The sequence below is a fragment of the Scyliorhinus torazame genome, chromosome 4, assembly GCF_047496885.1.
Source record: "Scyliorhinus torazame isolate Kashiwa2021f chromosome 4, sScyTor2.1, whole genome shotgun sequence".
NCBI lineage: Eukaryota > Metazoa > Chordata > Chondrichthyes > Carcharhiniformes > Scyliorhinidae > Scyliorhinus > Scyliorhinus torazame.
The window spans coordinates 204,243,903-204,268,937 of record NC_092710.1 but is presented as its reverse complement, the minus strand read 5'-3'; the positions used below and the strand labels follow the sequence as shown (position 1 = coordinate 204,268,937).

Here is a 25,035-nt window from a genome sequence, read left to right as displayed (position 1 = left end):
GATCGTCCTCCTTGATCTCCTCAGTTCGGGCGGTGGTGCGGCGGGCACGGACGTCCCGGTTGAGGGCACATCCGGGAGCACAGCGGTTGGAGCTTCGGTCCGGGTCGGGACAGAGGAACTAGGCAGGGCCGGGGGTAGCGGAGCCGGCGCCGGCGGGGTGTGTAAAGGGGGGGTGCAAGGGGGGGGCGCACGGTAGGAGCTCACCAATGGGTGGTAGGGCCGGAAGGCGGTGTGTTGTAGGGGGCGACGGGTCCTGCAGGGGAGCGGCGCGGGAAGGGGCGTCTGTGGTGGAGGATCCAGCGGGCGCCAGATCCCGGAGGGAAACCGTATCTTGCCTGCCGTCGGAGTACTCCACGTAGGCGTAACTGGGGTTGGTGTGGAGCAGTCGGACCTTTTCAACTAGGGGGTCCGTTTTATGGCTCCTTGCGTGCCTCCGGAGAAGAACAGGTCCCGGAGCCGTCAGCCAAGGTGGAAGCGAGACCCCGGAGGTAGACTTCCTGGGGAAGAGAAACAATCGCTCATGAGGGGTCTCATTTGTGGCCGTGCAGAGGAGTGACCTAATGGAGTGTAGGGCATCGGGTAGGACCTCCTGCCAGCGGGTGGTTGGGAGATTTCTCGACCGCAGGGCCAGAAGGACAGCCTTCCACACGGTCGCGTTCTCCCTCTCCACCTGCCCGTTTCCCCGTGGGTTATAGCTGGTCGTTCTGCTCGAGGCGATGCCTTTGCTGAGCAGATACTGACGCAGTTCATCGCTCATGAACGATGTATCCCGGTCGCTGTGGATATAAGCAGGGAAACCGAACAGGGTGAAGATGCTGTGCAGTGCCTTAATCACCGTGGCTGAGGTCATGTCGGTGCAGGGAATGGCGAATGGGAAACGGGAGAACTCATCGATCACGGTGAGGAAATAGGCATAACGGTTGGTGGACGGGAAGGGCCCCTTGAAGTCCACGCTCAGTCGCTCAAAGGGGCCCGAGGCCTTCACGAGCCGAACCTTGTCTGGCCGATAGAAGTGCGGTTTGCACTCCGCACAGACCTGGCAGGCCCTGACCATGGCCTTGACCTCCTTGGTTGAGTAAGGTAGGTTGCGGGACTTGATGAAATGAACGAGCCGGGTAACCCCCGGGTGGCAGAGGTCATTGTGGATGGCTTGCAGGCGGTCCTCCTGCACGTTGGCACATGTGCCGCGGGACAGGGCATCTGGGGGCTCGTTGAGCTCCCCTGGACGATACTTGATATCGTACGAGTAGGTGGAGAGTTCGATCCTCCACCTCAAAATTTTATCGTTTTTTATTTTGCCCCGTTGCGTGTTATCGAACATATAGGCGACCGACTGTTGGTCGGTGACGAGGGTAAACCTCCTACCGGCGAGGTAGTGTCTCCAGCACCACACAGCCTCCACAATGGCTTGTGCCTCCTTTTCGACTGCAGAGTGTCGAATCTCGGAGGCGGTGAGGGTTCGGGAGAAGAATGCTACTGGTCTGCCTCCTTGATTGAGGGTAGCAGCCAGGGCGATGTCTGATGCATCGCTCTCTACCTGGAAAGGGATGGTTTCGTCCACCGCGTGCATGGCGGCCTTGATGATGTCGGCCTTGATGCGGTTGAAGGCCAATTGAGCCTCAGCCGAGAGGGGAAAAGTGGTGGTCTTTAGGAGTGGGCGGGCTTTGTCCGCATACTTGGGGACCCACTGGGCGTAATAGGAGAAAAGCCCCAAGCACCGTTTGAGGGCCTTGAGGCTGCGGGGGAGAGGGAGTTCCTTAAGGGGGCGCATGCGGTCGGGGTCGGGACCTAGGACCCCGTCTTCCACGACATAGCCGAGGATGGCCAGCCGGGTGGTGTGGAAAACGCATTTGCCCTCGTTATAGGTCAGGTTAAGGGCTCGGGCGGTCTGGAGGAACTTTTTGAGGTTAGCGTCATGGTCCTGCTGATCATGGCCGCAGATGGTGACATTGTCCAAGTACGGGTATGTAGCCCGCAAACCGTACTGGTCCACCATTTGGTCCATCGCCCTTTGAAAGACGGAGACCCCATTTGTGACACCAAAAGGGACCCTGAGGAAGTGGAAGAGCCGGCCGGCTGCTTCGAAGGCAGTATAGAGGCGGTCTTTTGGTCGGATGGGGAGCTGGTGGTAGGCATATTTGAGGTCGACCGTGGAAAAGACTCGGTATTGTGCGATCCGATTTACCATTTCCGCGATGCGAGGATGGAGGTACGCATCAAGCTGCGTGAATCGGTTTATGGTCTGGCTATAATCCACGACCATCCGTTTCTTCTCCCCGGACCGGACTACCACCACTTGCGCTCTCCAAGGGCTGTTGCTAGCCTCGATGACCCCCTCTCCCAGTAAACGCTGGACCTCTGACTTGATAAAAGCCATATCTTGGGTACTGTAGCGCCGGCTCCTGGTGGCGACGGGCTTACAGTCGGGAGTGAGGTTAGCGAATAGCGAGGGGGGTGCGACTTTCAGTGTCGCAAGGCAGCACACCGTGAGGGGGGGGCAAAGGTCCGCCAAACTTCAGTGTCAGGCTTCAGTGGCTGCACTGGAAATTCAGTCCGAGCAGCAGGGGGGCACAGAGGTGAGGGAGGATATGAAATTTGAAACGGGTGTATTTGGCACTCTGGATCGAGAGATCCGCAATACAGTACCCTGTGATTTGTACCGAGTGGGACCCAGATGCGAGGGCTATGGTTTGGGATGTGGGATGGGTGCGTAGGGAGCAGTGCCTTACCGTTTCAGGGTGGATAAAGCTCTCCGTGCTCCCGGAGTCGAAGAGGCATGCAGTGTCGTGCCCGTTGACCTGGACCTGCATCATGGAGTTCTGCAGGTGTTTTGGCCGAGTTTGATCGAGGGTGATCGCACCCAGTCGCGGGTAGTCGGAGTCGTAAAATGGCAGCTGCCGTTGGTCGCACGTGTCGGGTCGAGAAGATGGCCGCCGACCAGATGGCCGCTCCCATGATTCGCACGAGGCTGATGACGCGTCAGAAGAGGATGTGTCGGGTCGGTGCGCAGCAGCATTGCGAGGCCTGCGGGCCTGAGAGCGTGATTTTCGGGCCGGCTGTTCTTTGTTTTTCTGGCCCCTGGGTCTGGCCAGGCAGACCCTCGCAAAGTGCCCTTTCTTCCCGCAGTCGCTGCAGATTGCGGAGCGGGTTGGGCAGCGTGGGCGTGGGTGCTGGCCCTGCCCGCAGAAGTAGCAAGGTGTGCCCCCATGGTGAGCGGGTCGCCACGTGGCGCAGGCCTGTAATACGGGCGAGTCTGAGGAAGTCCGGGGGGGGGCTGGCAGAGTCCGCGGGGTACGTACCCAAGTTATGTCGGGCCACCTCCAGCGAGGAGGCGAGCGTTAGCGTCTCCTGGAGGTCTTTTGCCCCGTTTTCGAGCAGTCGCTGCCGGATGTAGGTCAAGCGGATGCCGGACACGAAAGAATCTCTGATGTGCAGGTTCATATGGACTTCCCCTGTCACATCCTGATGGTCACAGTCCCTGGCAAGCGCAGTGAGTTTCTCAACAAACTCGTCGAGCGATTCCCCCGAGCGCTGCCGGCAGGTAGAGAGCAGATGCCGGGCGTGCACCTCATTGACGGGTTTGACAAACCGCTTGCGGAGCAACTCAATCGCTTCCTCAAAAGTCGTCGCCTTTTCGAGTGTGGCGGAGATTCTGTGACTCACCCGGGCATGGAGTAGACGCAGCTTGCGTGGCCCCAGGATGGGAGTTTCTGCGGAGTCCAGGTAGGCCTCGAAGCACCGCAGCCAGTATTAAAAAATTTCCTTTGCCTCCGGCGTTCGTGCTTCCAGATTGAGCTTCTCTGGTTTTAGGCCTGCGTCCATCCTGAATCTAGTTTAGCCTAATAAATTGAGGTACCCTCAATAATGATGCTTAGAGATTAAACTGTAAAGAAGGCTTTATTAGGCTAATAACTATGCTACAGATTTGGACGAGAGCTGACTGCTATACAGACCATGAGGCAGGCCTTTATGTATGGCTCCCAGATGGGCGGAGCCAGAGGCGGAGTCCCCAGGGTTCCAAGCCTGGTCTTAAAGGGGACATCACCTTACATGATGATAAGGCAGTAACCGTTCATCACAAATAGATTCCATGGATTATAGAATTTCTCTGCAAACAGTTAAGCCTGGTTATTAGCAGGGAAGGCAGTGGCTTGGTGGTATTGTCAAGGGACGAATAATCCAGAGATCCAGGTTAATGCTCTGGGGGCCAGGGTTCAAATTGCATCAAGGCAGATGGTGAAATAAAAAGAAAATCTGGAATTAAAAGTCTAATGATGAGCAAGAAAACATTGCCAATTGTCGTAAAAGCCCATCTGGTTCACAAATGTCCTTTGGAAAGGAAATCTGTCATTCTGATCTGGTCTGGCCTACATGTGAAGCCAGGTCTACAACAATGTGTTTGACTCTGAACTGTCCTCTGAAATAGTCCAGCTGTGGAGAAGCCGGCGCTGGACTGGGGTGGGCACAGTAAGACGTCTCGCAACACCAGGTTAAAGTCCAACAGGTTTATTTGAAACCACAAGCTTTCAGAGCACTCTTCCTTCACCTGATGAAGGAGCAGCGTTCTGAAAACTTATAATTTCAAATAAACCTGTTGGACTTTAACCTGTCGTGAGACTTCTTACTGAATTGCCTAGTAAGCTATTCGGTTCAAGAGCAACGAGGGATGGGCAATAAATGCTGGCTGAGATCCCATGATTGAATTAAAAAATATATAATATTGCAACAAAAACAAAACAGTAATGGTAATGGTATCAGTAAAATCCATGAAGATTGGAAACAGCCTGATCTGGAGCTCATGCTTAAACAGGTGATAATAGAAACACCGGCAATTGTAAATAGAGGTAGGAGGAGGCCGTTCGGCCAATTCATTATGATCATGGCTGATCATCAAGTTCAGTACCCTAATCCTGCCTTCCCCCCCCATAACCCTTGATCCCATTAGCCCAAGAGCTATATCTAATTCCTTCTTGAAATTACACAATGTTTTGGCCTTAACTACTTTCTGTGGCAGTCAATTCCACAGATTCAACACTCTCTGGGTGAAGAAATTTCTCCTCACCTCAGTCCTAAAAGGTTTACCCCTTATCCTCAAACTATTACCTCTGGTTCTGGACCCCCCCCCCCCCCTCCCCTCCCCATCAGGAACATTCTTTCTGAATCTACCTTGTCTAATGCTGTTAGAATTTTGTAAATTTCTATGAGATCCCCTCTCACTCTTCTACACTCCAATTAATACAATTCCAACCAATTTACCTCTCCTCACACGGCAGTTTCGCCATTCCAGGAATCAGCCTGGTAAACCTTTTCCACACTCCCTCCATAGCAAGAACATTCTTCCTCAAATGAGGACACCAGAACTGCACATGATACTCCAGGTGTGGCCTTACCAATGCCCTATACAATTGCAGTAAAACATCATGATTCCCAGGCTCAAATTATCTGGCTATGAAGGCCAACATACCATTTGTCTTTTTTACTGTCTGCTGTACCTGCATGCTTACTTTCAGCGACTGATGCATGAGGATATCAAGGTCTTGCTGAGTATCTACCTCTCTCAATTAACACCTTTTGAAATAATAATCTGCCTTCCTATTTTTGCTACCGAAGCGGGTAACTTCACATTTATCCACATTATGCTGCCTCTACTATGCATGTGCCTACTCACTCAGCCTATCCACATTCCACTGAAGCATCTCTGCATCCTCTCCACAGCTCACCCTCCCAACCAACTTTGTATCATCTGCAAATTTGGAGATAATACCTTTAGTTCCCTCGTCCAAATCATTAAAATATAATGTGAACAGTTGGGGTTCTAGCACAGATCCCTGCGGTACCACACTAGTCACTGCCTGCCAATCAGAAAAAGACCCATTTATTCCAACTTTTTGTTTCCTGTCTGCTAACCAGCTATCTATCCATCTCAAGACACTATCCGTAACTTTACATATTAATCTGCTATGTGAGACCTTGTTGAAAGCCTAAAAGTCAAAATAAACCACATCCACTGGTTCTTCCTGGTCAACTCTACTAGATACAGCTTCAAAGAATTCTAGTACATTTGACAAGCATGATTTTCCTTTCATAAATCTATGCTGACTTTGTCTGATTACACCACTGTTTTCCAAATGCTGTGCTATAAAATCGTTCAAAATGGACTCCAGCAACTTCCCAACTACTGATGTTAGGCCCAATGGTCTGTAGTTCCCTGTTTCCTCTCTCCCTCCATTTTGAATAGCAGGGTTACATTTGCTAACCTCCAATCTGTAGGAACCATTTCAGAGTCCAAAGAATTTTGGAAAATTACCACTAATGGATCTACTATTTCTAGGGCCACTTCTTTAAATACTCTGGGATAAAGATTATCAGGCCCTGGAGATTTGTCAGCATTCAATTCCATTAATTTCCCCAAAACCATTTCTTTACTAATACTAATTTTCTTCAGCACCTCACTAAAACTTTGTTTCCAATAACTTTCAGTACATTATTCATGTCTTTCTTTTTGAAGACAGAAGCAATGTTCAAATTTAGTTCCACAGCCATTTCTTTGTTCCCATTTCTGACTGTAAGTGGCCTACATTAGTTTTTATTAATCTTTTTCTCTTTACGTACCAATAGAAACTTTTACAGTCAGTTTTTATGTTCCCCACTAGTTACTTTCAAATTGTATTTTCCCCATCTTATTCAATCCCTTGGTCTGCCTTGATGAATTTTAAACAGTTCCCAATCCTCAGGTCCATTGCTTTTTCTTGCTAATTTGTACGCCTCTTCTTTGAATCAAATGCTATCTCTAACTTCCCTTGTAAGGCATCATTTGCACAGTTCCCTTTTCACTCTTGCGGCAAACAAGAATAACCCACTTTTGGATTTCACCTTGAATGCCTGCCATTGCTTGTCCGCTGTCCTTCCTTTCAGTAATGTTTCCCAGTCAATCATAGCCAACTCATGCCTCAAATCATCATAGTTACATTTATTGAGGTTCAGGACCTTGGTCTCAGAATCAACAACCTCACTATTCACCTTGATAAAGACTTCTACGATATTAAGGTCACTCATCCCCAAGGGTTTTCTCACAATTTGAGTAAATATATCACTGGTGCAACAATTGTGCAATGATATGAAAATTAAAAAAACAATAGACCTAAAATTCCACAGCTGGGGCAGCACGGTGCCACTTCGAGAGTGCTATAAATCCTACCTCCGGGATTCTGAGGCCTTCACTTCGGGAGCTGTGAGTGGGAGAGATTCAGAGTGCAGTGTTGGAAGGTTGAGTGCTATAAAAACATTAGCATAAGGAATGCTATGAGCAATTTAGTTCTCCATAGTTAATGAAAGATTAACTTGCACTGGAGGCAAAACTTGAATGGCCCCTGGGAACATAAGGTTGTCCTGTGATGAGATGTTGGGTCAAATGGGTCTGTATTCTCTGGAGTTCAGGTGAATTAGGGGTGATCTCATTAAAAAGTGAGATTTTGAAGGGGCTTTAAAAGGTTGACACGAAGAAGACGTTGTCTCTGGCTGGGAATGTATGACACCGGTCTGGAGACGATACAATCTCAGGATAAGGGCTCAATCATTTAGACACTGCAATAAGGAAAAATGTTTTCACACAAAGGTTTGAGGATCTTTGAACTTCTCTACCCCAGAGGGTTAAATGTATTAACTTCTGAGGTGGACGGGCCTGGATTATCACCACGGCGGGGAGGTCCTGTCATTGTGAAAAAGGCAGTTTTTTAGAGCAAAAAATTGAAGTTCTGTTCCAATTCACAGCAACCACCATTTTCTTTTTTTAATTTGTTTAAATTATATTTTATTTAAATTTAGAATACGCAATTCTTTTTTTTCCCCAATTAAGGGGCAATTTAGTGTGGCTAATCCACCTACCCTGCACATCTTTGGATTGTAGGGGTGAGACCCACGCAGACACAGGGAGAATGCGCAAATTCCACGCAGACAGTGACCCAGGATCGAATTTTGAGGAGGCGGATTCCCATAGATGTCAGTTTTGCCTCCATTCATGGGTGGTTTTGGTGAGGTGGGGTCTGAAACCCGGTGCATACAGATTAGGCCTGGAAGGAGCAGGTCTGAACTTTTTTGGATCCTTTTCATAGAATAGAATCATAGAATCACAGAATTTACAGTGCATACGCTAGAGTACCCTTTGAGAGCTAAGGTTCCCCTTTCATTATGATCCCAGGGCATCTTTGAGAGGGGTGGGGAACCCTTGGCCTGGGGCCAGATTTGTTTTCTTTAGATCAGTATTTTTTGGCCATCTAGCATTGCCCTCGAACTGAGTGGCTTGCTCAACTATTTCAGAGGGCAGTTAAGAGGCAACCACGTATTGTGGGTCTGAAGTTACATGTAGGCCAGACCAGGTAGGGATAACAGATTTCCTTCCCTGAAGGACATTAGTGAACCAGTGAACGAGATGGGCTTTTTCTACAATTAATGATAGTTGCCATGGGGTTGGGCACCATTAGTGAGACAAACCTTTTAAAATTGAAATTAAATTACACCAGCTGTCATGGTGTGATTTGAACCCATGAGCATTAGCCTCGGCCTCTGGACTACTGGTCTGGTAACAGTACCACTATGCCACCATCTCCCCATTGCGCTTTTTTGATCAGGACTCCGGGGATTTCCAAATTGCGCCCGATCTCTATATGCTGCACTTTGGGCCACCCGACATCATTTTCACAGAGGCCCAGGCTTAGGAGTGAGAGAAAGGCCCGAGATCCAGGAGCAGGAGCACCGAGCGGGGACAGCAAGCTGCTGGCTGCGAATTGGCTGGTGAAGTGTGAGTAACCCGGGGCAGGAGAAAAGGGAGTAAGGCCCTTGGCTCCATGGGTGATTTACCCCCTCCTTTTCCTCCCAGCTCCATTGGTGTCCCAGGACAGTGACTCAACTCCTACATTCTGAGGAAGAAGCCCATTCTTCAAGTCCAGGAGCCCCAAGCCAGAGCTCTGCGTTGATGGCGTATTGCCCTGGAATTGGGGTTTTGGGCGGGGTGGGGGGGGGGGGTAGAAATAGATTTGGCAAGGAGAGAAAGAGACAAATGGAAAAGGAGAGAGACAAAAAGACAGAGTGAGAAAGGGAGAGAGAGTGACAGATGGAGAACAGGGAAGGAAAGTAAGTCAAACATTGAGGTATAGTCAGGAGTACTGTAATTGAGCCACAGAAGCCATGATACACATTAAGGAAAATCAATCTCAGCCATTGCATTAAAACAAAGTTGAATGTTTCTGTATTCTCGCTCTAAAAAATTTTTTGTGTGTGCGGCCCACAACTGATCATGTCTCAGTGAGAATGGCCCTTGATACGAAAAAGGTTCCCCCGCCCTGTCTTGAAGTGAGGTCAGGTGCCAAATGGGCAAAGTCAGGTCCCATTTGGGATTCCAAAAAGTCGGCATGAATGTGAATAAAAAGTGCATGAACTAATTGGAACTGTAAAGCTCATTGTCAATTGTCAACAGTTTCAAAATAAACTCTCAAGAGGAGGTCTCAAAAGCAACTCTCAAAAGTGTCAAGAAGAACCATTTAAAGAAGCTGTCAAGTTGTTATGGAATTTATAACGCCTACCCTTTAATTATTTGAAAAAACTGCCTGGAATGTTAAAAGAGAAATGGTTATGTGCTATTTCATTCTGATATTTGACGTAAGTATTAGGTTAACATTACAGCATTAGTGTCACATGACAACCATCCATGTCACAGTAGTGTGGTTATGCTACTTGGAACAGTAGCATAACCACGCTACTGTGGACACTTTCCAATGCTTTTTTAAATATTTATTATACAAATGAATGAAAACTTTGGTGACATCAAAGATAATGTATTGAAGGAATGTATTTCTGAATGAAAATTAAAATTAAGGCTGAAATAGACCATGGAACTTCATTTAATCTCAGCATGAGTTTTGAGGTCTGCCTATTATGGAAACTGAGATGGAATAGTAGTTTATAAGGGCAATGGGTTCTTGGTTGGAGCATGGGTTGGCATGACTTGCCCCAAGTTGGAATAGCAGCTATGAGGGGCCATGGCTTATGATGGGACGTAGGCTGGAATAGAGTGTATAAGGGGCTATAGGTGTGGGCAGAGATTGACATGTAGGGTATGTAGGATGATAAGGAGTGAATGTGGAGCATGAGTGGGGCATGGAGAGTTTGTTTGTGTGTGAGGGGGTGTAAAAGGTGAGGGATGGAGTGCTGTTAACTGTTTCTCTGTCAGTTTGAAAAAAACATTGATGCAGTGCGGGTGCACCAAGACTAGACTTCCGCCCAACTTGTCTATGCACCAGCATCCACCACATTCATTCCAGGGTCACAATTGACAAACGCAGGATTTTAGAAATATTGGGTTATCAACATTTGGCAATTTAAGGGTTAATAGCCTGTAGTTAGTGTGTGTTTGACTGTAGTAGCCTTTTTAAAAAAAAAAAAATCTTGTTATGCAAGACCAAAAAGATATTGGCCAATATCACGGAGATAGGTGGTATTGGCCAGAGTAGAAATCCTGGGTTAATGCAATGTTATTTTACTGGGCGAGGGGGGGGGGGGGGGGTCCCTGGGAGTTGAGGTATTTTAGCCTGGGAAGTTAATTTGTTTTCAGTTTGTGGAGATGATGTCATTGCTGGGTGGTGCTAAGGTATTCAGACATTTTGAGAAAGCTTTCCGTACTGAGTTCTGATCTGGCTTACCCTTTAGGCCACAGGTAAAGTTCTTTACTCTCACAAGGGTAGGATAAACAGGAGTAATAGTATTTAAAGTAGTACAGAGTTGTCTCAAGACAAGGGAGAAGCTTTTGAAGATATTTAGCCAGAGTCAGAAGGGTTCTAACAGGAGCCAAATCTTTTCTGGAAACCAAGTATTAATCTGTGCCATTGGGATGTGGGAAGGATTGAGAGCTGTATATTTTTTTTCTTTTCTGGTTGTTTAACTGGGAATGGAGATAGTAATTAAGGGTATTATATTTACTATATTGAGTAGTGTTGTTTAAGGGGTAATTGTAAGTTATTTTTGGGTGTGATATTAAAGAGTTTAATATGGTGTTAATAATAAAGTTTTGTCTCAAAATACCAAATTCCTATTTCTTTGTGCAATCACTCCTGGGGCGAAGTATTCTTCCTGCACAATCTTACAAAATAACACTATATATTGGAGTTTCAGTCCAGCATCCTAGCCATTGTTGGGGTCTGGGCTGGGATCGTAATAGTCACCAGGCCAACATCAAAGAAATCTCGTCACTCCTGAATGAAAATCTCACCTCTTAGCAAAATACGTAATCAACATTAAGCATATATTGAAACTACAAGCATGGAATTTTTTTCCTCATACAGAGCTAGACAGCCTGTTTATTTTCAATATTTAAAGGGTATTGATTTAAATAACTTGACAGTTTGACAGCTCCTCAGACTTTATTCATCCTTTACGAATGTTTACTTTTACTCTAAATCAATTGCAACTTTCATACTACAGGTTAAGGTCCTTGCCCCAATAAATATTTGTTTGGTTTGAAGGGAGCAATTAATTAAATCAACCCACAAGTTTGTGTTCCCCCCATTTGTCAGTCATGTCCCGCCCCCCTTCCCCTACGAAGGAAAATAGGATCTGTAGGTGATGGGGACGGGACTTCTGGATCCATGTTCCCAGCATCATTTTCAATAAACTGTTGAGCCTCCGTATCTGTGAAAATCTAAGTCTATAAGTTAGTTTTAAACATTTCTTCTGCAAATAAATGAATATAGGCTTGGTACACAGCTCAGTAATATTATTGCTATTTCTTTAAAATAATCTCAACTAGATAGCAGTTAGTTCATATCTACAAGTGTACTTACATGTGGAGAAATAATAAACATTGTTCAATTTACCTCTGTTATCTTGTGTGGTAATTGATGTTGACACAGTTGTGGTTGTTGTTGACACCGTGGTAGGCTTTGTTGTTGGTGTTGTTGTAGATACAGTACTTTGTGTGGGTGTTGTTGACACCGTGATAGGCTTTGTTGTTGGTGTTGTTGTAGATACAGTACTTTGTGTGGGTGTTGTTGACACCGTGGTAGGTGTTGTTGTAATTCTTGGTGTACTTGTGGGGGTTGTTGACACAGTTGGGAGGTCACAGTAAGTTCCTTCTGTTGGCTCATTCCTGATACAGTCACAGCTTCGGTCTTCTGTTATATTCACACTGCAAGACTGATATTTACTACAAAATGTTGAATTCCAAATAAATCCATTATCACACCTGCACTGAGTTTCATTGTTCACATGTTGACAAACTAGGAGAACAAATGAAAAGGTCATTAAAACATTGGCAGTATTCTCTCGGGGAGAAATTAGTTTGCGTAGTGCTGCTTCAAGTGTGCTGCACTGTGTACATTAATTCCTCAGCAGCAAACAACGGCTCTCATGGGTTTCTTCATTGATTTCAATGAGGTAATCTGTTCGGGCAATACTGATAGCATTGTGTGATGCTGCTTGACCTCGGAGAAGCAGCCCTGCAGAAACACGCGTCCGGCGCTGGGGCGGAGAATCCATTTCCGCACATGGAATCGGGACTGGCGCAGATTCCTCGATGCTCCGGCCCCCGAAAAGTGGAGTACTCAGAGAGTATGCTGCGCTGCGTATACCCTACCTGCTGCCATTGCCAAAGGCCCGCCCCGCTATTCTCCACTCCGACCGACCAAAGTCCTGACAGCGTGGATCTAACACGGTCCCAGCCTTTTGGGATATTCACGTCCGCGGCCGCCATGGTCGGGGGCGGGCCGATGAGAGGGCAGGGGAGGCCTCATATGGGAGCAAGTTACATTTGCGCGCACGTCCGGGTCAGGCTAGCGGCCGATCAGGAGCACTATTTCGCGGTCCAGCTCTGAGTCCGCCATGGAGCACGAAGCAGCCGTTGGAGGCCGCTGCCATGCGCATGTGCAGCCTCTGACCCAGGAGTGCGGGGGGCCCATATCTGCAGTTGGAGCTGCGAGTTTTACGATGGGTCCCTGCTAGCCTCCTGCAGGGCTGTGTATATGTGGTCTTTTGACGCCAGTTTATCTGGCGTCAAAAGGCCACAGTGTTCACGATGGCGTGGGGGCATAGTCCCTGAAACAGAGAATCCAGCCCATGGTTTCCATGTATAGAGTGCAGATTTATTTTCCCGACCAATTCTTACAGATTCAATATATATTTAAAGAAGCTAACAAATTCACGATCAATAAACGTTCTTGTGGCATTTGGTGAAGTCTCAGGATTTGTACATTCAATCTAGCCATTAAAGTACTGGAAAAATGGAAATAAAAAATAATCAGCCGGATTCTCTGTTTCTGAGATTAAATGTTGACGCCGGGGTACGTTTAGTGGTTCTACAACAGCAACACTGGTGCAGGATCTGGACCAATTCAACGACCGTTAAGAGGCTAGCACCAGTGCCACGTGGAACACAATCGATTCTTATGGGAAATAATGGTGGATTCTCTAGTTTCAGGATTGATACTCAGGAGGCCGCCAAGCTGCAGCCACATACACACACTTCATAATATAATAATAATCTTTATTATTGTCACAATTAGGCCTACATTAACACTGCAATGACATTACTGTGAAAAGCCGCTAGTTGCCACACTCCAGTGACTGTTCAGCTACACTGGGTGAGAATTCAGTATGTTCAATTCACCTAACAAGCAAGTCTTTTGGAAATTGACACGGGGAGAACATGCAGACTTCACACAGACAGTGACCCAAGCCAGGAATGAACCTGGGTCCCTGGCGCTGTGAAGCAAAAGTGCTACTCACTGTGCTACCGTGCTTCACTCTCCAAACACCATCCCAGCCAACAAGATGGCAGCAGGAGAGCGACACCGAGATTTACCGACGGCGAACTGGAGACGCTGCTGGACGCCGTGGAGGTGAGGCGGGCGACCCTGTACCCTGGGGTGGGAAGGAAGCTGTCAGTCACCTCCATTCTCCGGGCGTGGGCGCAAGTGGCAGAGGTCATCATCGCCATGGGCAACACCATTTGGACCAGCCAGCAGTGCCAGAAAAAAGTGTACAACCTCCTCGGGTCAGGAGGGCTCTTCAGGAGTGAGGGTGAGGGGGTGGATGCTGGTGTTGCCGAACATGATGTACTATTACTGGCCAGCGAACATCACCATTGTCAGGATGTGGGTCATGGGGGAGGGGTCAGCGTGGGGGTGGATGGAAGCATATTGATTTGGGGAACAAGCTTAAGGGTGTTAAAATTCTATGTTGTTATCAGTGCCTCTGCCATTCTTGCCAGCCAGGCACTCTGTGAGCCCAGTGATGGTGTTGGCCTTAAAGATGTGGGAGCAGTGGAGGCAGCATTTGGGATTGGAGTGTGAGCACTGATCTGTGACAACCATAGGTTTGTGGCGGGTGGGGGCTGGATGCAAGGTTTTGGGGGTGGTGGCAGGCAGGGATTGAGTGATTTGTTTATAGGACAGATTTGCAAGCGATCGAGTCATGATCGCTTGTTTGCTTCCACAATGGCAAATTTAACTGTGAATGATTGTGCATTCATCTCGACTTGCAGGTTACACATTCCCAGCATCTTGATTGGTGCGCTGTGGTAGTCGGCGAGATTGCAATCATTATCTTCTATTCGAGGTTGAATCCACATTTTCTGCAGGTCTGCTTCATTGATTAAATTTGCTCTGGCATCTGTGTCCTGTTTGATGTTTGTGCTGGTTGAATTAATTATGAGTGGGATCGTCCAATTATCCAAGTGGTTTGCTATTTCTTCCTTTATTTCTGTGTTTCGTTGTTCAGCGCCTCTACTGATCATGTCGACGAAAAAATAACTTTCCAGGCCATCTGGTGCATCATTAAACTCAGCTTGCCTGTTCAGTTGCATAATTGACAAATCACTAATTTTTTTAGCGTTGGTTATCACATAAATATTCTTAGGTTGTTGTGTTATAGCAATTGATAGGCATTGGTGAGCAAAACGCTTTTTTCTGGCACATCTGGCACAGGTTTTGCTGAATGCACGGCATTTTCGCAAATCATGCATTCTGCCGCACCTCCGCCACAAATGGCGTTCTCTGGACCATGTTTCTGATCCCGCTGCGACACAGCAAAGAAGCCATCGGTCGTGCCATGTTTTTTTCCCGCCCCCTTCTTGTGTCTGGGTCTCAGTGATTTGCTTTTGTGCAATCTCACTGGCCTTGCAGATTTTTATGCCATCTGCTAGTTTTAAATCGTTTTCCCTCAGCAATTGATCACGTAATTTATCACATTGTAGAGCGTACACAATTTAGTCTTTAATCAATGAATCATACAGGTCTGTAAAATTGCAAGACTGCACGTTGAGACTAAGATCCGTCAAAAACAGTCAAATGTTTCGCCCAATTTTTTCAGTCTCATCCTGAATACATAGCGCTCAAAGGTTTTGTTCTTTTGCGGGTGGCAATAGTTGTCAAATTGCTTGATTATTTTTGAATAGCTCTTCTTGTCTTCCTCAGAAGCGAACGGAAAAGTATTATACAGATCAATTGCTTGGGCACCGGCCACTGTCATTAGGAGCCCTACTTTTCTCTTGTCTTAAGCTTCTTGGAGACAGGAGAATCGGCGCAACCGCACCACAACGCCCCGACACCGGCGCGCAATTCTCCAAGGTCTGGAGATTCGGCGCCATTTGCCAGATTCTCCAGCCCGGATGGGCCGAGCGGCTGCGCGGATACAACAGAGTCCCGCCGGTGCCGTTCACCCCTGGTCGTTGCCGGCGGGAACTCTGCGTGAAGGGTTGGGGGGGGGCCTGTGGGGCGGGGAAAAGCACTCCTTCACCAGGGGGGCCTCCGATGGGGTCTGGCCCGCGATTGGGGCACACTGATCGGCAGGCCGGCCCCTCCCCCCCGCCCGTCCTACTTTGTTGCGCAACCGACCCCTGAAACACAACGCCACAGGTTGGCGCGGCCCAACTGTGCATGCATGGGTTGGCGCGGCGCCCATTTGGCATCGGGAAGGGAGGCTGCAGCGGCGTGAACCGCTACAGCGCCATGCTGGCCCCCTGTGGGGTACAGAATCGGTCATCCCCGTGCCCGTTTTGAGCCGTCGTGAAACTCGACGGCATTCACAACGGCGCAAACACTTCGTCTCCATTTTGGAGAATCGCTCCCATAATTTATAATACACGAGGAAATTTGGCATGTCCACATTAACCCTTACTAACTTTTACAGATGCACCATAGAAAGCATCCTATCTGGCTGCATCACAGCCTGGTATGGCAACTGCTCGGCCCAGGACCGCAAGAAACTTCAGAGAGTCGTGAACACCGCTCAGTCCATCACACGAACTTGCCTCCCATCCATTGACTCCATCTACACCTCCCGCTGCCTGGGGAAAGCAGGCAGCATAATCAAAGACCCCTGTGCAGAGGGACCTGGGTGTGCTGGTGCACGAGTCACAAAAAGTTGGTGTGCAGGTGCAACAGGTGATTAAGAAGGCTAATCGAGTTTTGTCTTTCATTGCTAGAGGGATGGAGTTCAAGACTAGGGAGGTTATGCTGCAATTGTATAGGGTGTTGGTGAGGCCGCATCTGGAGTATTGTGTTCAGTTTTGGTCTCCTTACCTGAGAAAGGACATATTGGCACTGGAGGGAGTGCAGAGGAGATTCACTAGGTTGATCCCAGAGTTGAGGCGATTAGATTATGACGAGAGGTTGAGTAGACTGGGACTGTACTCATTGGAGTTTAGAAGGATGCGGGGGGATCTTATTGAAACATATAAAATTATGAAGGGAATAGATAGGATAGATGTGGGCAGGTTGTTTCCACTGGTCGGGGAAAGCAGAACTAGGGGGCATAGCCTCAAAATAAGGGGAAGTAGATTTAGGACGGAGTGTAGGAGGAACTTCTTCACCCAAAGAATAAAGGGATTCGGGGATATGGTGCACGGGCCGGAGAGTGGAGCTGAGTCCACAAAGATCAGCCATGATCTCATTAAATGCGGAGCAGGCTCGAGGGGCCAGATGGCCTACTCCTGTTCCTAGTTCTTATGGCACCTCCCTCCCCGTCAAATGATCCCACTTCACTAAATATTCACACCTTGCGACATGAAGTCTCTTTGGCAAGGTTTGCAACAGGTTTAGCCAGACATGAGACAGTCAAGGGACTCCCTTTGGGTGCAGAGGTAACTAAGCCCCCAGGGGTGAGAGAGACATGCTCGGGCACTGTCCTGACACTGTCCCCTCACACAGGTTGGCATTAGCAGGTTGGCACTGTCAGGTTGCACAGTGCAAAGGCCCTAGTGGGAGCCCCGTGGAGCGGGGGAAGGGGGGGAAAGTGAGAGTGGACACTGAGGGGGTGATGCCGCCGAGGATCATTGCGAGGGGTGAGGGTTTGCCTTGTCCCACCAGAGTGACGGCGTAAACTATGCCCACTCTTTTTTTGGCAAAGAGGCTCAAAATTCCAGAAACATAGGAATAGGAGCAGAAGTAGGCAATTCTGCCTCTTGAGCCCGCCATTCAATCAGATCATGGCTGACCTCTTTCTGGTCTCAAATCCACCTCCCTACCTGTTCCCCATATCTTTTCAACCCATTTTAAAAAAATCAGAAATATATCTACTTCCGACATGAAGTCTCTTTGGCAAGGTTTGCAACAGGTTTAGCCAGACATGAAACAGTCAAGGGTCTCCCTTTGGGTGCAGAGGTAACAAAGCCCCCGGGGGTGAGGGAGACATGCTCGGGCACTGTCCTGACACTGCCCCCTCGCACAGGTTGGCACTAGCATGTTGGCACTGTCAGTTTGCACAGTGCCAAGGCCCTAGTGGGAGCCCCATGGAGCGGGGGAAGGTGGGGAAAGTGAGAGTGGACACTGAGGGGGTGATGCCACCGAGGATCATTGCGGGGGGTGAGGATTCGCCGGCGATGAATGTCGTGGGAGAGGAGGTAAGCGTTGCCGTCAATGTATGCCTGGGTTGGGAGGGACCCGCCGATACATTCGTGATGTGGGCTGCGGGCCGTTAAGTTGCATCGCTGATCAGGAATCCCTTTAAAAGTAGCGCCCTGATCTCTTTGGAGCTGGTTCCCGACAATATGAAGCCTTGTCCCACCAGAGTGACAGCATAAATTATGCCCACTCTTTTTTTGGCAAAGAGACTCAAAATTAGGAGGAATTAGGAGCAGAAGTAGGCAATTCAGCCCCTCGTGCCCACCATTCAACCATTTCATGGCTGACCTCTTCCTGGTCTCAAATCCACCTCCTTTCCTGTTCCCCATATCTTTTCAACCCATCTTTTTTAAAATCAGAAATATATCTACTTCCTTTTAGCAACCACTTAATGACTCACATTCCACCGCACTATTGGGCAGCGAGTTCCTCAAATTCACCACTCTCTGCGAAAAGTAGTTCCTCCTCACCTCAGCTTTAAATCTACTGCCTCTGAACCTGTATCTGTTGCCTCTCATTCTAGATTGCCCCACAACAGGGAACATTTGGTCTACTTTTTCAATCCTTTTTAGTATTTTATATACCTCGATCAGATTCCCTCTCATCCTTCTAAACCCTAGTGAGTACAAGCCCAAACTGTTTAATCTCTCCTCACATGTCAACCTTTCATTCGCAGAGTCAATCTGGTGAACCTCTTCTGAACTGCCTCCAATGCCAGCACATCCTTCTTCAAATAAGGAGACTAAAACTGGACACAATACTCCAGATGTGGTCTCACCCACACCCTACACAATTGCAACAACATTGCTCTACTTTGATACTCCAGTCCTTCTGCATAAACGGTGACATTCTATTTGCCTTTTTAATTACATGTTGTACCTGCAGACCAGCTTTCTGTGATTCATGAACAAAGACAGATCCCTCTGCCCAGATGTATTTTGAATCTGCTTTCCATTTAGATAATTAACCTTTCTATTTTTTTGGCCAAAATGGATAACCTCACACTTATCTCCATTAAACTCCACCTGCCACATTTTGGCCCAATCTTCTAGCCTATCCATCTCCGTCTGTTAAATCTTTATCTCCTCTTCACTGCCTGCTTTCCCATCTATTCCCCAAATTTTGCTATGTTGCGCACTCTGTCCCTGCTTGCATCATTTACATGAGAAAGCTGGTCTGTGCAACTGGAGAACTACATGCTAGTTTTCTGTCTGAGCCGGAAACTTTGCCAAATTCACTGCCTACTTTCTCATCTATTTTAGTATCTTCTGCAAATTTTGCTATGTTACACACTCTGTCCCTGCTTGCACCATTTACATGAGAAAGCTGGTCCGTGCAACTGGAGAATGTGGTGTTGGGTGCTCTGGTGCACAGATGAGCCAACACAGTTGTATGTGGTACAATTCTATTTTATTATAACTCTTATAATACAGTTCGTTCTGGATACTCTGCACGTGCTGTCTCCCTGAGTGTGTTTGGTAACAGATGTTTCCTGGTTCTCCTCTGCAGCTAATACTGACCACCGGGGGTCGTGGCTGTGCTTTTATATCTTTCTGTCATTGGTTGTGGTGTTGTGTGTTCTGATTTGTCTGTTGGTGTGTCTATCATGATGTGTGTGTTTGAATATCATGACATCCCCCCTTTTTACAAAGATAAGTGCCTACGTGGTTATAAATATAATTGTGTCGTGAGTGCATCTAAGAGTGTGTGTGTGTGTTGTGTACAGCGTGTGTTTATGACGTAACTATTTACATGGGGCGATGTCGGGTGCGTCACACTAACAAGGTTGTACCATAACAAAACTTGGATGCGAGAGAAAAAAAAAACTTGAACATTGGTCCGGTCAGACGATATCTGGAACAATAAACAACAACAGGTTATAATACAGAAGTGTTTGACTTTTTGAACGTATGAACAGCGTTATAAGTCCAGTCTAATGGGTGACCGCCTCAAGAATGGGCTGGTCCTCAAGCCGGTTCAGCTGTGGAGATTTGGGGTCATACTGGTTCACCTTGGACTGTTGGAGGTGATGCTGTTGCCGAAGTCTCTACTTTACCATTTGTTGTACTTCGTGCAGTGCTTGGTTTTTTTCATTCGTGCAAATATAACATTCAACATCTTTGTTAGTGGTGCCTTGGCTGTGGTTTGGTTCTGGTGGCGATGGAAGGGGCATGATCCGTGGCATCTCCACGAAGTCATCCTTGGGAACCAGTGGAGGATCCGGGTGTGCGTACGGTTCAGTTACGAGCGTGGAAGGCGGCACAAAGCCCGCTGATTGCGCCTACGCACCAATCCATCCGCCCTGCATGCCAGGAACAAGGTGGAGTCTGTTTTCTTTTTATGTTTGTGGTGGACGGCATCTTGTAGCCGATGGGTCGTTGCCATCGAAGTAGCACCATCACTAATATCATGCAAGGCGATGACTGTGCCAGATGTGGAAGTTGGCCGAGACCGTGTACGCTGGTTCCGGCCACCTGCTGTGCCGGAAGGGCGACTCCGCAGAGAAACGTCGAAGCATGTCGCCTTGGAGAGAGAATTGTTGCTCGCATCAACGTCTGGCGATGGCGCGAATTGGTGTGTCCATCTTGGACCGCCGGTGCTGGTTGCCACTGCCGACCCAGTGGGACTGCCACGCGATCCATTCCCTGTCGCCGTGGCATCCGCCGTCACCCTGAGCGTGCCATCACCGAGGCCGCGACACCGCCCGTCCGGAGCAAGGTCTGGCGTGCGCAAATCAGAGTCAGCGCTTGGCTGCTCCCCATCTGGAGTCCGGTCTGCCTTCCGTCGATGCCCCCCGTCCGGAGTCCCAACAGGTTCACTGGAGGCAGCCGAGATTCCCTGAAGCTGCACTTCTGGAGTCGGAACATGCAGGAATGCACCAACCAGTGGAGAGGGTCGAGCCATCGAGGGTGGAAGCGGTGCGCCGCCACCGCAGTCGTCAGTGGTCCCACCGTGATCGTCGAGTGCCTCGGTACGCACTAGGCGAGGTCTGTCACCTTGCACCTTTTGCATGGGAAGTGGGATGCTGTCGTCACTCGTCTCACATCCCGTGGATAGATCCTCATTAGCAGCTTGCTGTTCACTAGGGTTGGGTAAATTGTCAGAGTTTTCATCTGGTGGTGCACACCATGTCGGTGGACTGTCATTGTCTTGCCGTTGTCCTTCATTTGGGCTTTTCTTCTTTGGAATTTTAAATCTTCCCCCAGACATTGCAGAACCTTGTTTATTACCCCCAAATTCTCCCATATGTATGGTCTCGAATATAAGATCCAATGTTTCTATCGACATTGTACTATTTTCCAAAGAACATTCCGTTTCACTTTTCTTCTCAGGTACCTCATATGTAACTTTGTCTAATGTACATGCCTTCATGGTCTCTGGGTCTGATTTTGCTGGGACTGGCATGGTCACAGTCTCTCTTTTACTGTTCTCAATTGCCCACATTATACTCCCCATACATAACTGCTTAATCACTGGGGTTAGTGTGGTACAATGGATAATCGGGTCGACCTTATCTGCATCTTCACCATTAGTGGAAAGCACACTTGGTTCACATGAAACTGCTGTGGGTTTTAAATTCGTTATCTGGCTACTCGATGTCGGTGTCCTCAGGATTCTTGCTCCAATGTTCTGCTCAATAATTAGTGGAGTGTGTATAGGTTCAATGCAATTAATGTTCCCCTCAAGGTTTGAAGAGTCATTACTGACTAACTGCTGGTCTCCGAAGTTGGGATTTTGCGGCGTTGTGTTGAAGGGAGACATTTGTCCCTGCTGTAGATATGATTCAGGTTGTGTTATTTCCATTACCTGAGGATCAATGTCTTGTCCATTTTTTCGATCCGTACTAAAACACTGGCAATTCTCAGTCTGCTCCTTGCAAGTTAAACATTCAATTAATTTCATTAGCAAATCCTCAGCATCCTTCTGTGGCCGTGCAGCATTATTAATCTCTGTTCGGCTATAATGATCCTGAAGGTCAGCGCATAAACCTTTTTTCTTCGGGCTTGGACGAGGCGATTCCTTTGGCTTGTCTTCAGTTGGGCTTGAACAGTCTTCAGCGCTGTGCCCTTCATTGTAGCATGAGAGACCGTCATGGTCATGCTGCTGTGTAGTGGAGCATAGTAGACTTGCATCGTCTGCCGCTGGTTGGTCAGGAGAGGTTGCTAGACCCTCATGGTCTTGTTCCTGAAAGGACTGCACATTGGAGTCTTGCGTTGCTTCTATCGTGGAGGCTGTCCACGAGCTCTCTGTGGAGGCTTGTGACACTGGAGTCACTTCTTGTTCGTGCAAGGACTGCGCTCTGGAGTCTTGCGTTGCTTCTATCGTGGAGGCTGTCCACGAGCTCTCTGTGGAGGCTTGTGACACTGGAGTCACTTCTTGTCCGTGCAAGGACTGCGCTCTGGAGTTTTGCATTTCTGCAATTGTGGAGTCTGTCCACGAGCTTGCTGTGGAAGCTTGTGACACTGGAGTCACTTCTGGTTCATGCGAGGACTGCACTCTGGAGTCTTGCATGTCTTCTTTCATAGAGTCGAGAACGTTGAGCGGGACGTGGACCACGCTCTGTGTGGCAGCAGGGCGCTCTCCGTGTGCTTGCACCGCTCCCTGTCTGTTAATGTCAGGCTGCAGCATCATCCGGTACTGATAAGTTGGAACGTCATATCTGCTGGATTGAAGATCCTCAAATCCGAAAAATGAATCCGCATCTGCGTCGGATTCAATGTGAGGGCCGCCAATGTGCAACACGAAAGGTTCGTCCGAGTCATAGTCGTATAGGACGACGGAGCTATCATTGGGCTCGCGAGGTCCGGAAACACTGTAAAGATCGTCATCGAAGTATTCGAGGTCGGAATCATCGGCTTGTGCGTAGGTAACTGCTTGTCGGAGGGTTCTTCGGAGGTCAAATTCATCTCCTGGGTCAATTTGCGGCACTGTGCTGTCATTCCAGGTGAGGGAAGGTTGTTTTACAGCTTTAACAGATTTTTGTTTTTTTGATTTGGGACGTTTCCCTTTTAAATTGGATTTGGGACGTTTCCCCTTTAAATTGGTGCAGTCTGGGGCCTCTGACATCCTGACGCTCGGTATGTAGCACGTAGGAAGCGACTGCGCATGCTCAAATCGCTGTTCCTTTACCGATGGCCGTTTTCTTGACTGCGCATGCGCAGCATCTCGCGCATGCGCAAACGAAACTTCCGGTTCTGCGCACTGCTCGCGCAACTGTGCTAGCGTTATACCTTTAGCAAGATGGCCGCCGACCTCGACCCAGCCCTCTCTCAGGCCCGGGATTTCGGCCTCTGGGAATTCGGGCTCCGGGATCCCAGCCACGAGGTGAGTACTGCAGCTTTTCTTACCTTTATTTGCCGATTGGATTGTGTTTTCTTCACGGTACTTGGAGAATTTGTCCAGGACTGCCTGGTAATCGTACCTTTGCTGCCTCCTGAAGAACCTGAACCTTGTGAATATTTCTCTTGCCCTTGCACCGGCGATGGTGAGGAGAAATTCAATTTTTTCACTATCATCCAGGTCTTGGAGTTCAGCTGCCACCAGGAACAATTCGAACATTTGCCGGAATCGCCGCCAGTTTTCGCGGAGATCGCCGTAGCACTGGAGCGGCTGCGGAACCGGGAGCTCTATCATTTTGCCTGGGCACTGCTGGTTGTCTCTGTACACTGAGGTATGCCGGCAGGTATCGATCCACTCCTGTACCATGTGGTGTTGGGTGCTCTGGTGCACAGATGAGCCAACACAGTTGTATGTGGTACAACTCTATTTTATTATAACTCTTATAATACAGTTCGTTCTGGATACTCTGCACGTGCTGTCTCCCGGAGTGTGTTTGGTAACAGATGTTTCCTGGTTCTCCTCTGCAGCTAATACTGACCACCGGGGGTCGTGTCTGTGCTTTTATATCTTTCTGTCATTGGTTGTGGTGTTGTGTGTTCTGATTTGTCTGTTGGTGTGTCTATCATGATGTGTGTGTTTGAATATCATGACAGAGAACTACATGTTAGTTTTCTGTCTGAGCTGGAAACTGCCAAATTCTGGTAGATTTCCACCCTTGACATCAAGAGCACTCTCAACCTCACCTCTGGCATTCATCTCTTTTGTGCATGTTTATAACAATCTGTGCCAAGGTCAGGAGTGCAGGAACACTGGCGGAACTTAAACTGAGCAACCGTGAGCAGGTTATTATTGAGTAAGTGCTGCTTGATAACGCTGTTGTTGACCCATTCCATCACATTACTGATGATCGAGAGTAGACTGAAGGGACAGTCATTCGCCGTGTTGGGTGTGGACTGTTTCCAATCTGCAGGACATACCTGGTCAATTTTCCACATTGCGGGGTTTATGTTGTAGCTGTACTGTAACAGCTTGGCTAGGAATGCGGCAAGTTCAGGAGCACAAGGCTTTCGGTACTATTTCAGGAATATTAGGCGGAATTTAGTGGCTGTTTGCGCCGGCGGGAAATTCCGGTCCCACGTTGGTGCACGGGTTTCCCAGTGACAAAGGCTGCTGTCAACAGAAATCCCGTTGACAACGGCGAGACCGGTAGATCCTGCTGGTGGACTCTCTTCGCCCCCACCCACCACTGAAAAACACGTGGTGGGGTGATCTGTAAATCCTGCCCATTGTCAGGGCCCAAAGCGTTTGCAGCATCCAGTGCCTTCAGCCATTTCTTGATATTGTGGAATGAATCAAATTGGCAGAAGACTGACATCTGTGATGTTGGTTGCCGCTGGAGAGACCGAGATGGATCATTCATTTGGCACTTCTGGTTGAAGATTGTTCCGAATGTTTCAGCCTTGTTTTTTGCACAGTTGTGCTGGGCTCCTCGATCATTGAGGATGGGAATGTTTGTGGAGCCTCCTCCTCCGGTGAGTTGTTTAATTGTCCACCACCATAGGAACATAGGAACAGGAATAGACAATTTAGTCCCTCAAGTCTGTTCAGCCACTCAATTACACCATGGCTGATTTGTAACCAAACCCCACATGCTCGCTCCAAATCCGGAATTACCTTTGGAGAACACATGTATGTTTTACACATGTATGTGTAAAAATGTTTCTTAATTACATTCTTGAAAAGTCTGGTTTGAACTTTCCTAATATTCCCCCTAGTCTGAAACTTCACATCACTAAAAATAGTTTCCATC

The 25,035-nt window shown here is 48.1% G+C and overlaps 1 protein-coding gene across 2 annotated transcripts in view; it reads right to left on the bottom strand.

Moving 5' to 3' along the window:
- The window catches only part of LOC140410702 (adhesion G-protein coupled receptor F1-like), a 540,253-nt gene that overhangs the window by 118,810 nt on the left and 396,408 nt on the right, over nucleotides 1-25,035 (bottom strand). For both annotated transcript variants that reach the window (XM_072499141.1, XM_072499142.1), the window contains one exon: nucleotides 11,865-12,266. In XM_072499141.1, coding sequence (XP_072355242.1) covers nucleotides 11,865-12,266 — 402 coding nt within the window. The remainder of the gene's footprint in view (nucleotides 1-11,864; nucleotides 12,267-25,035) is intronic.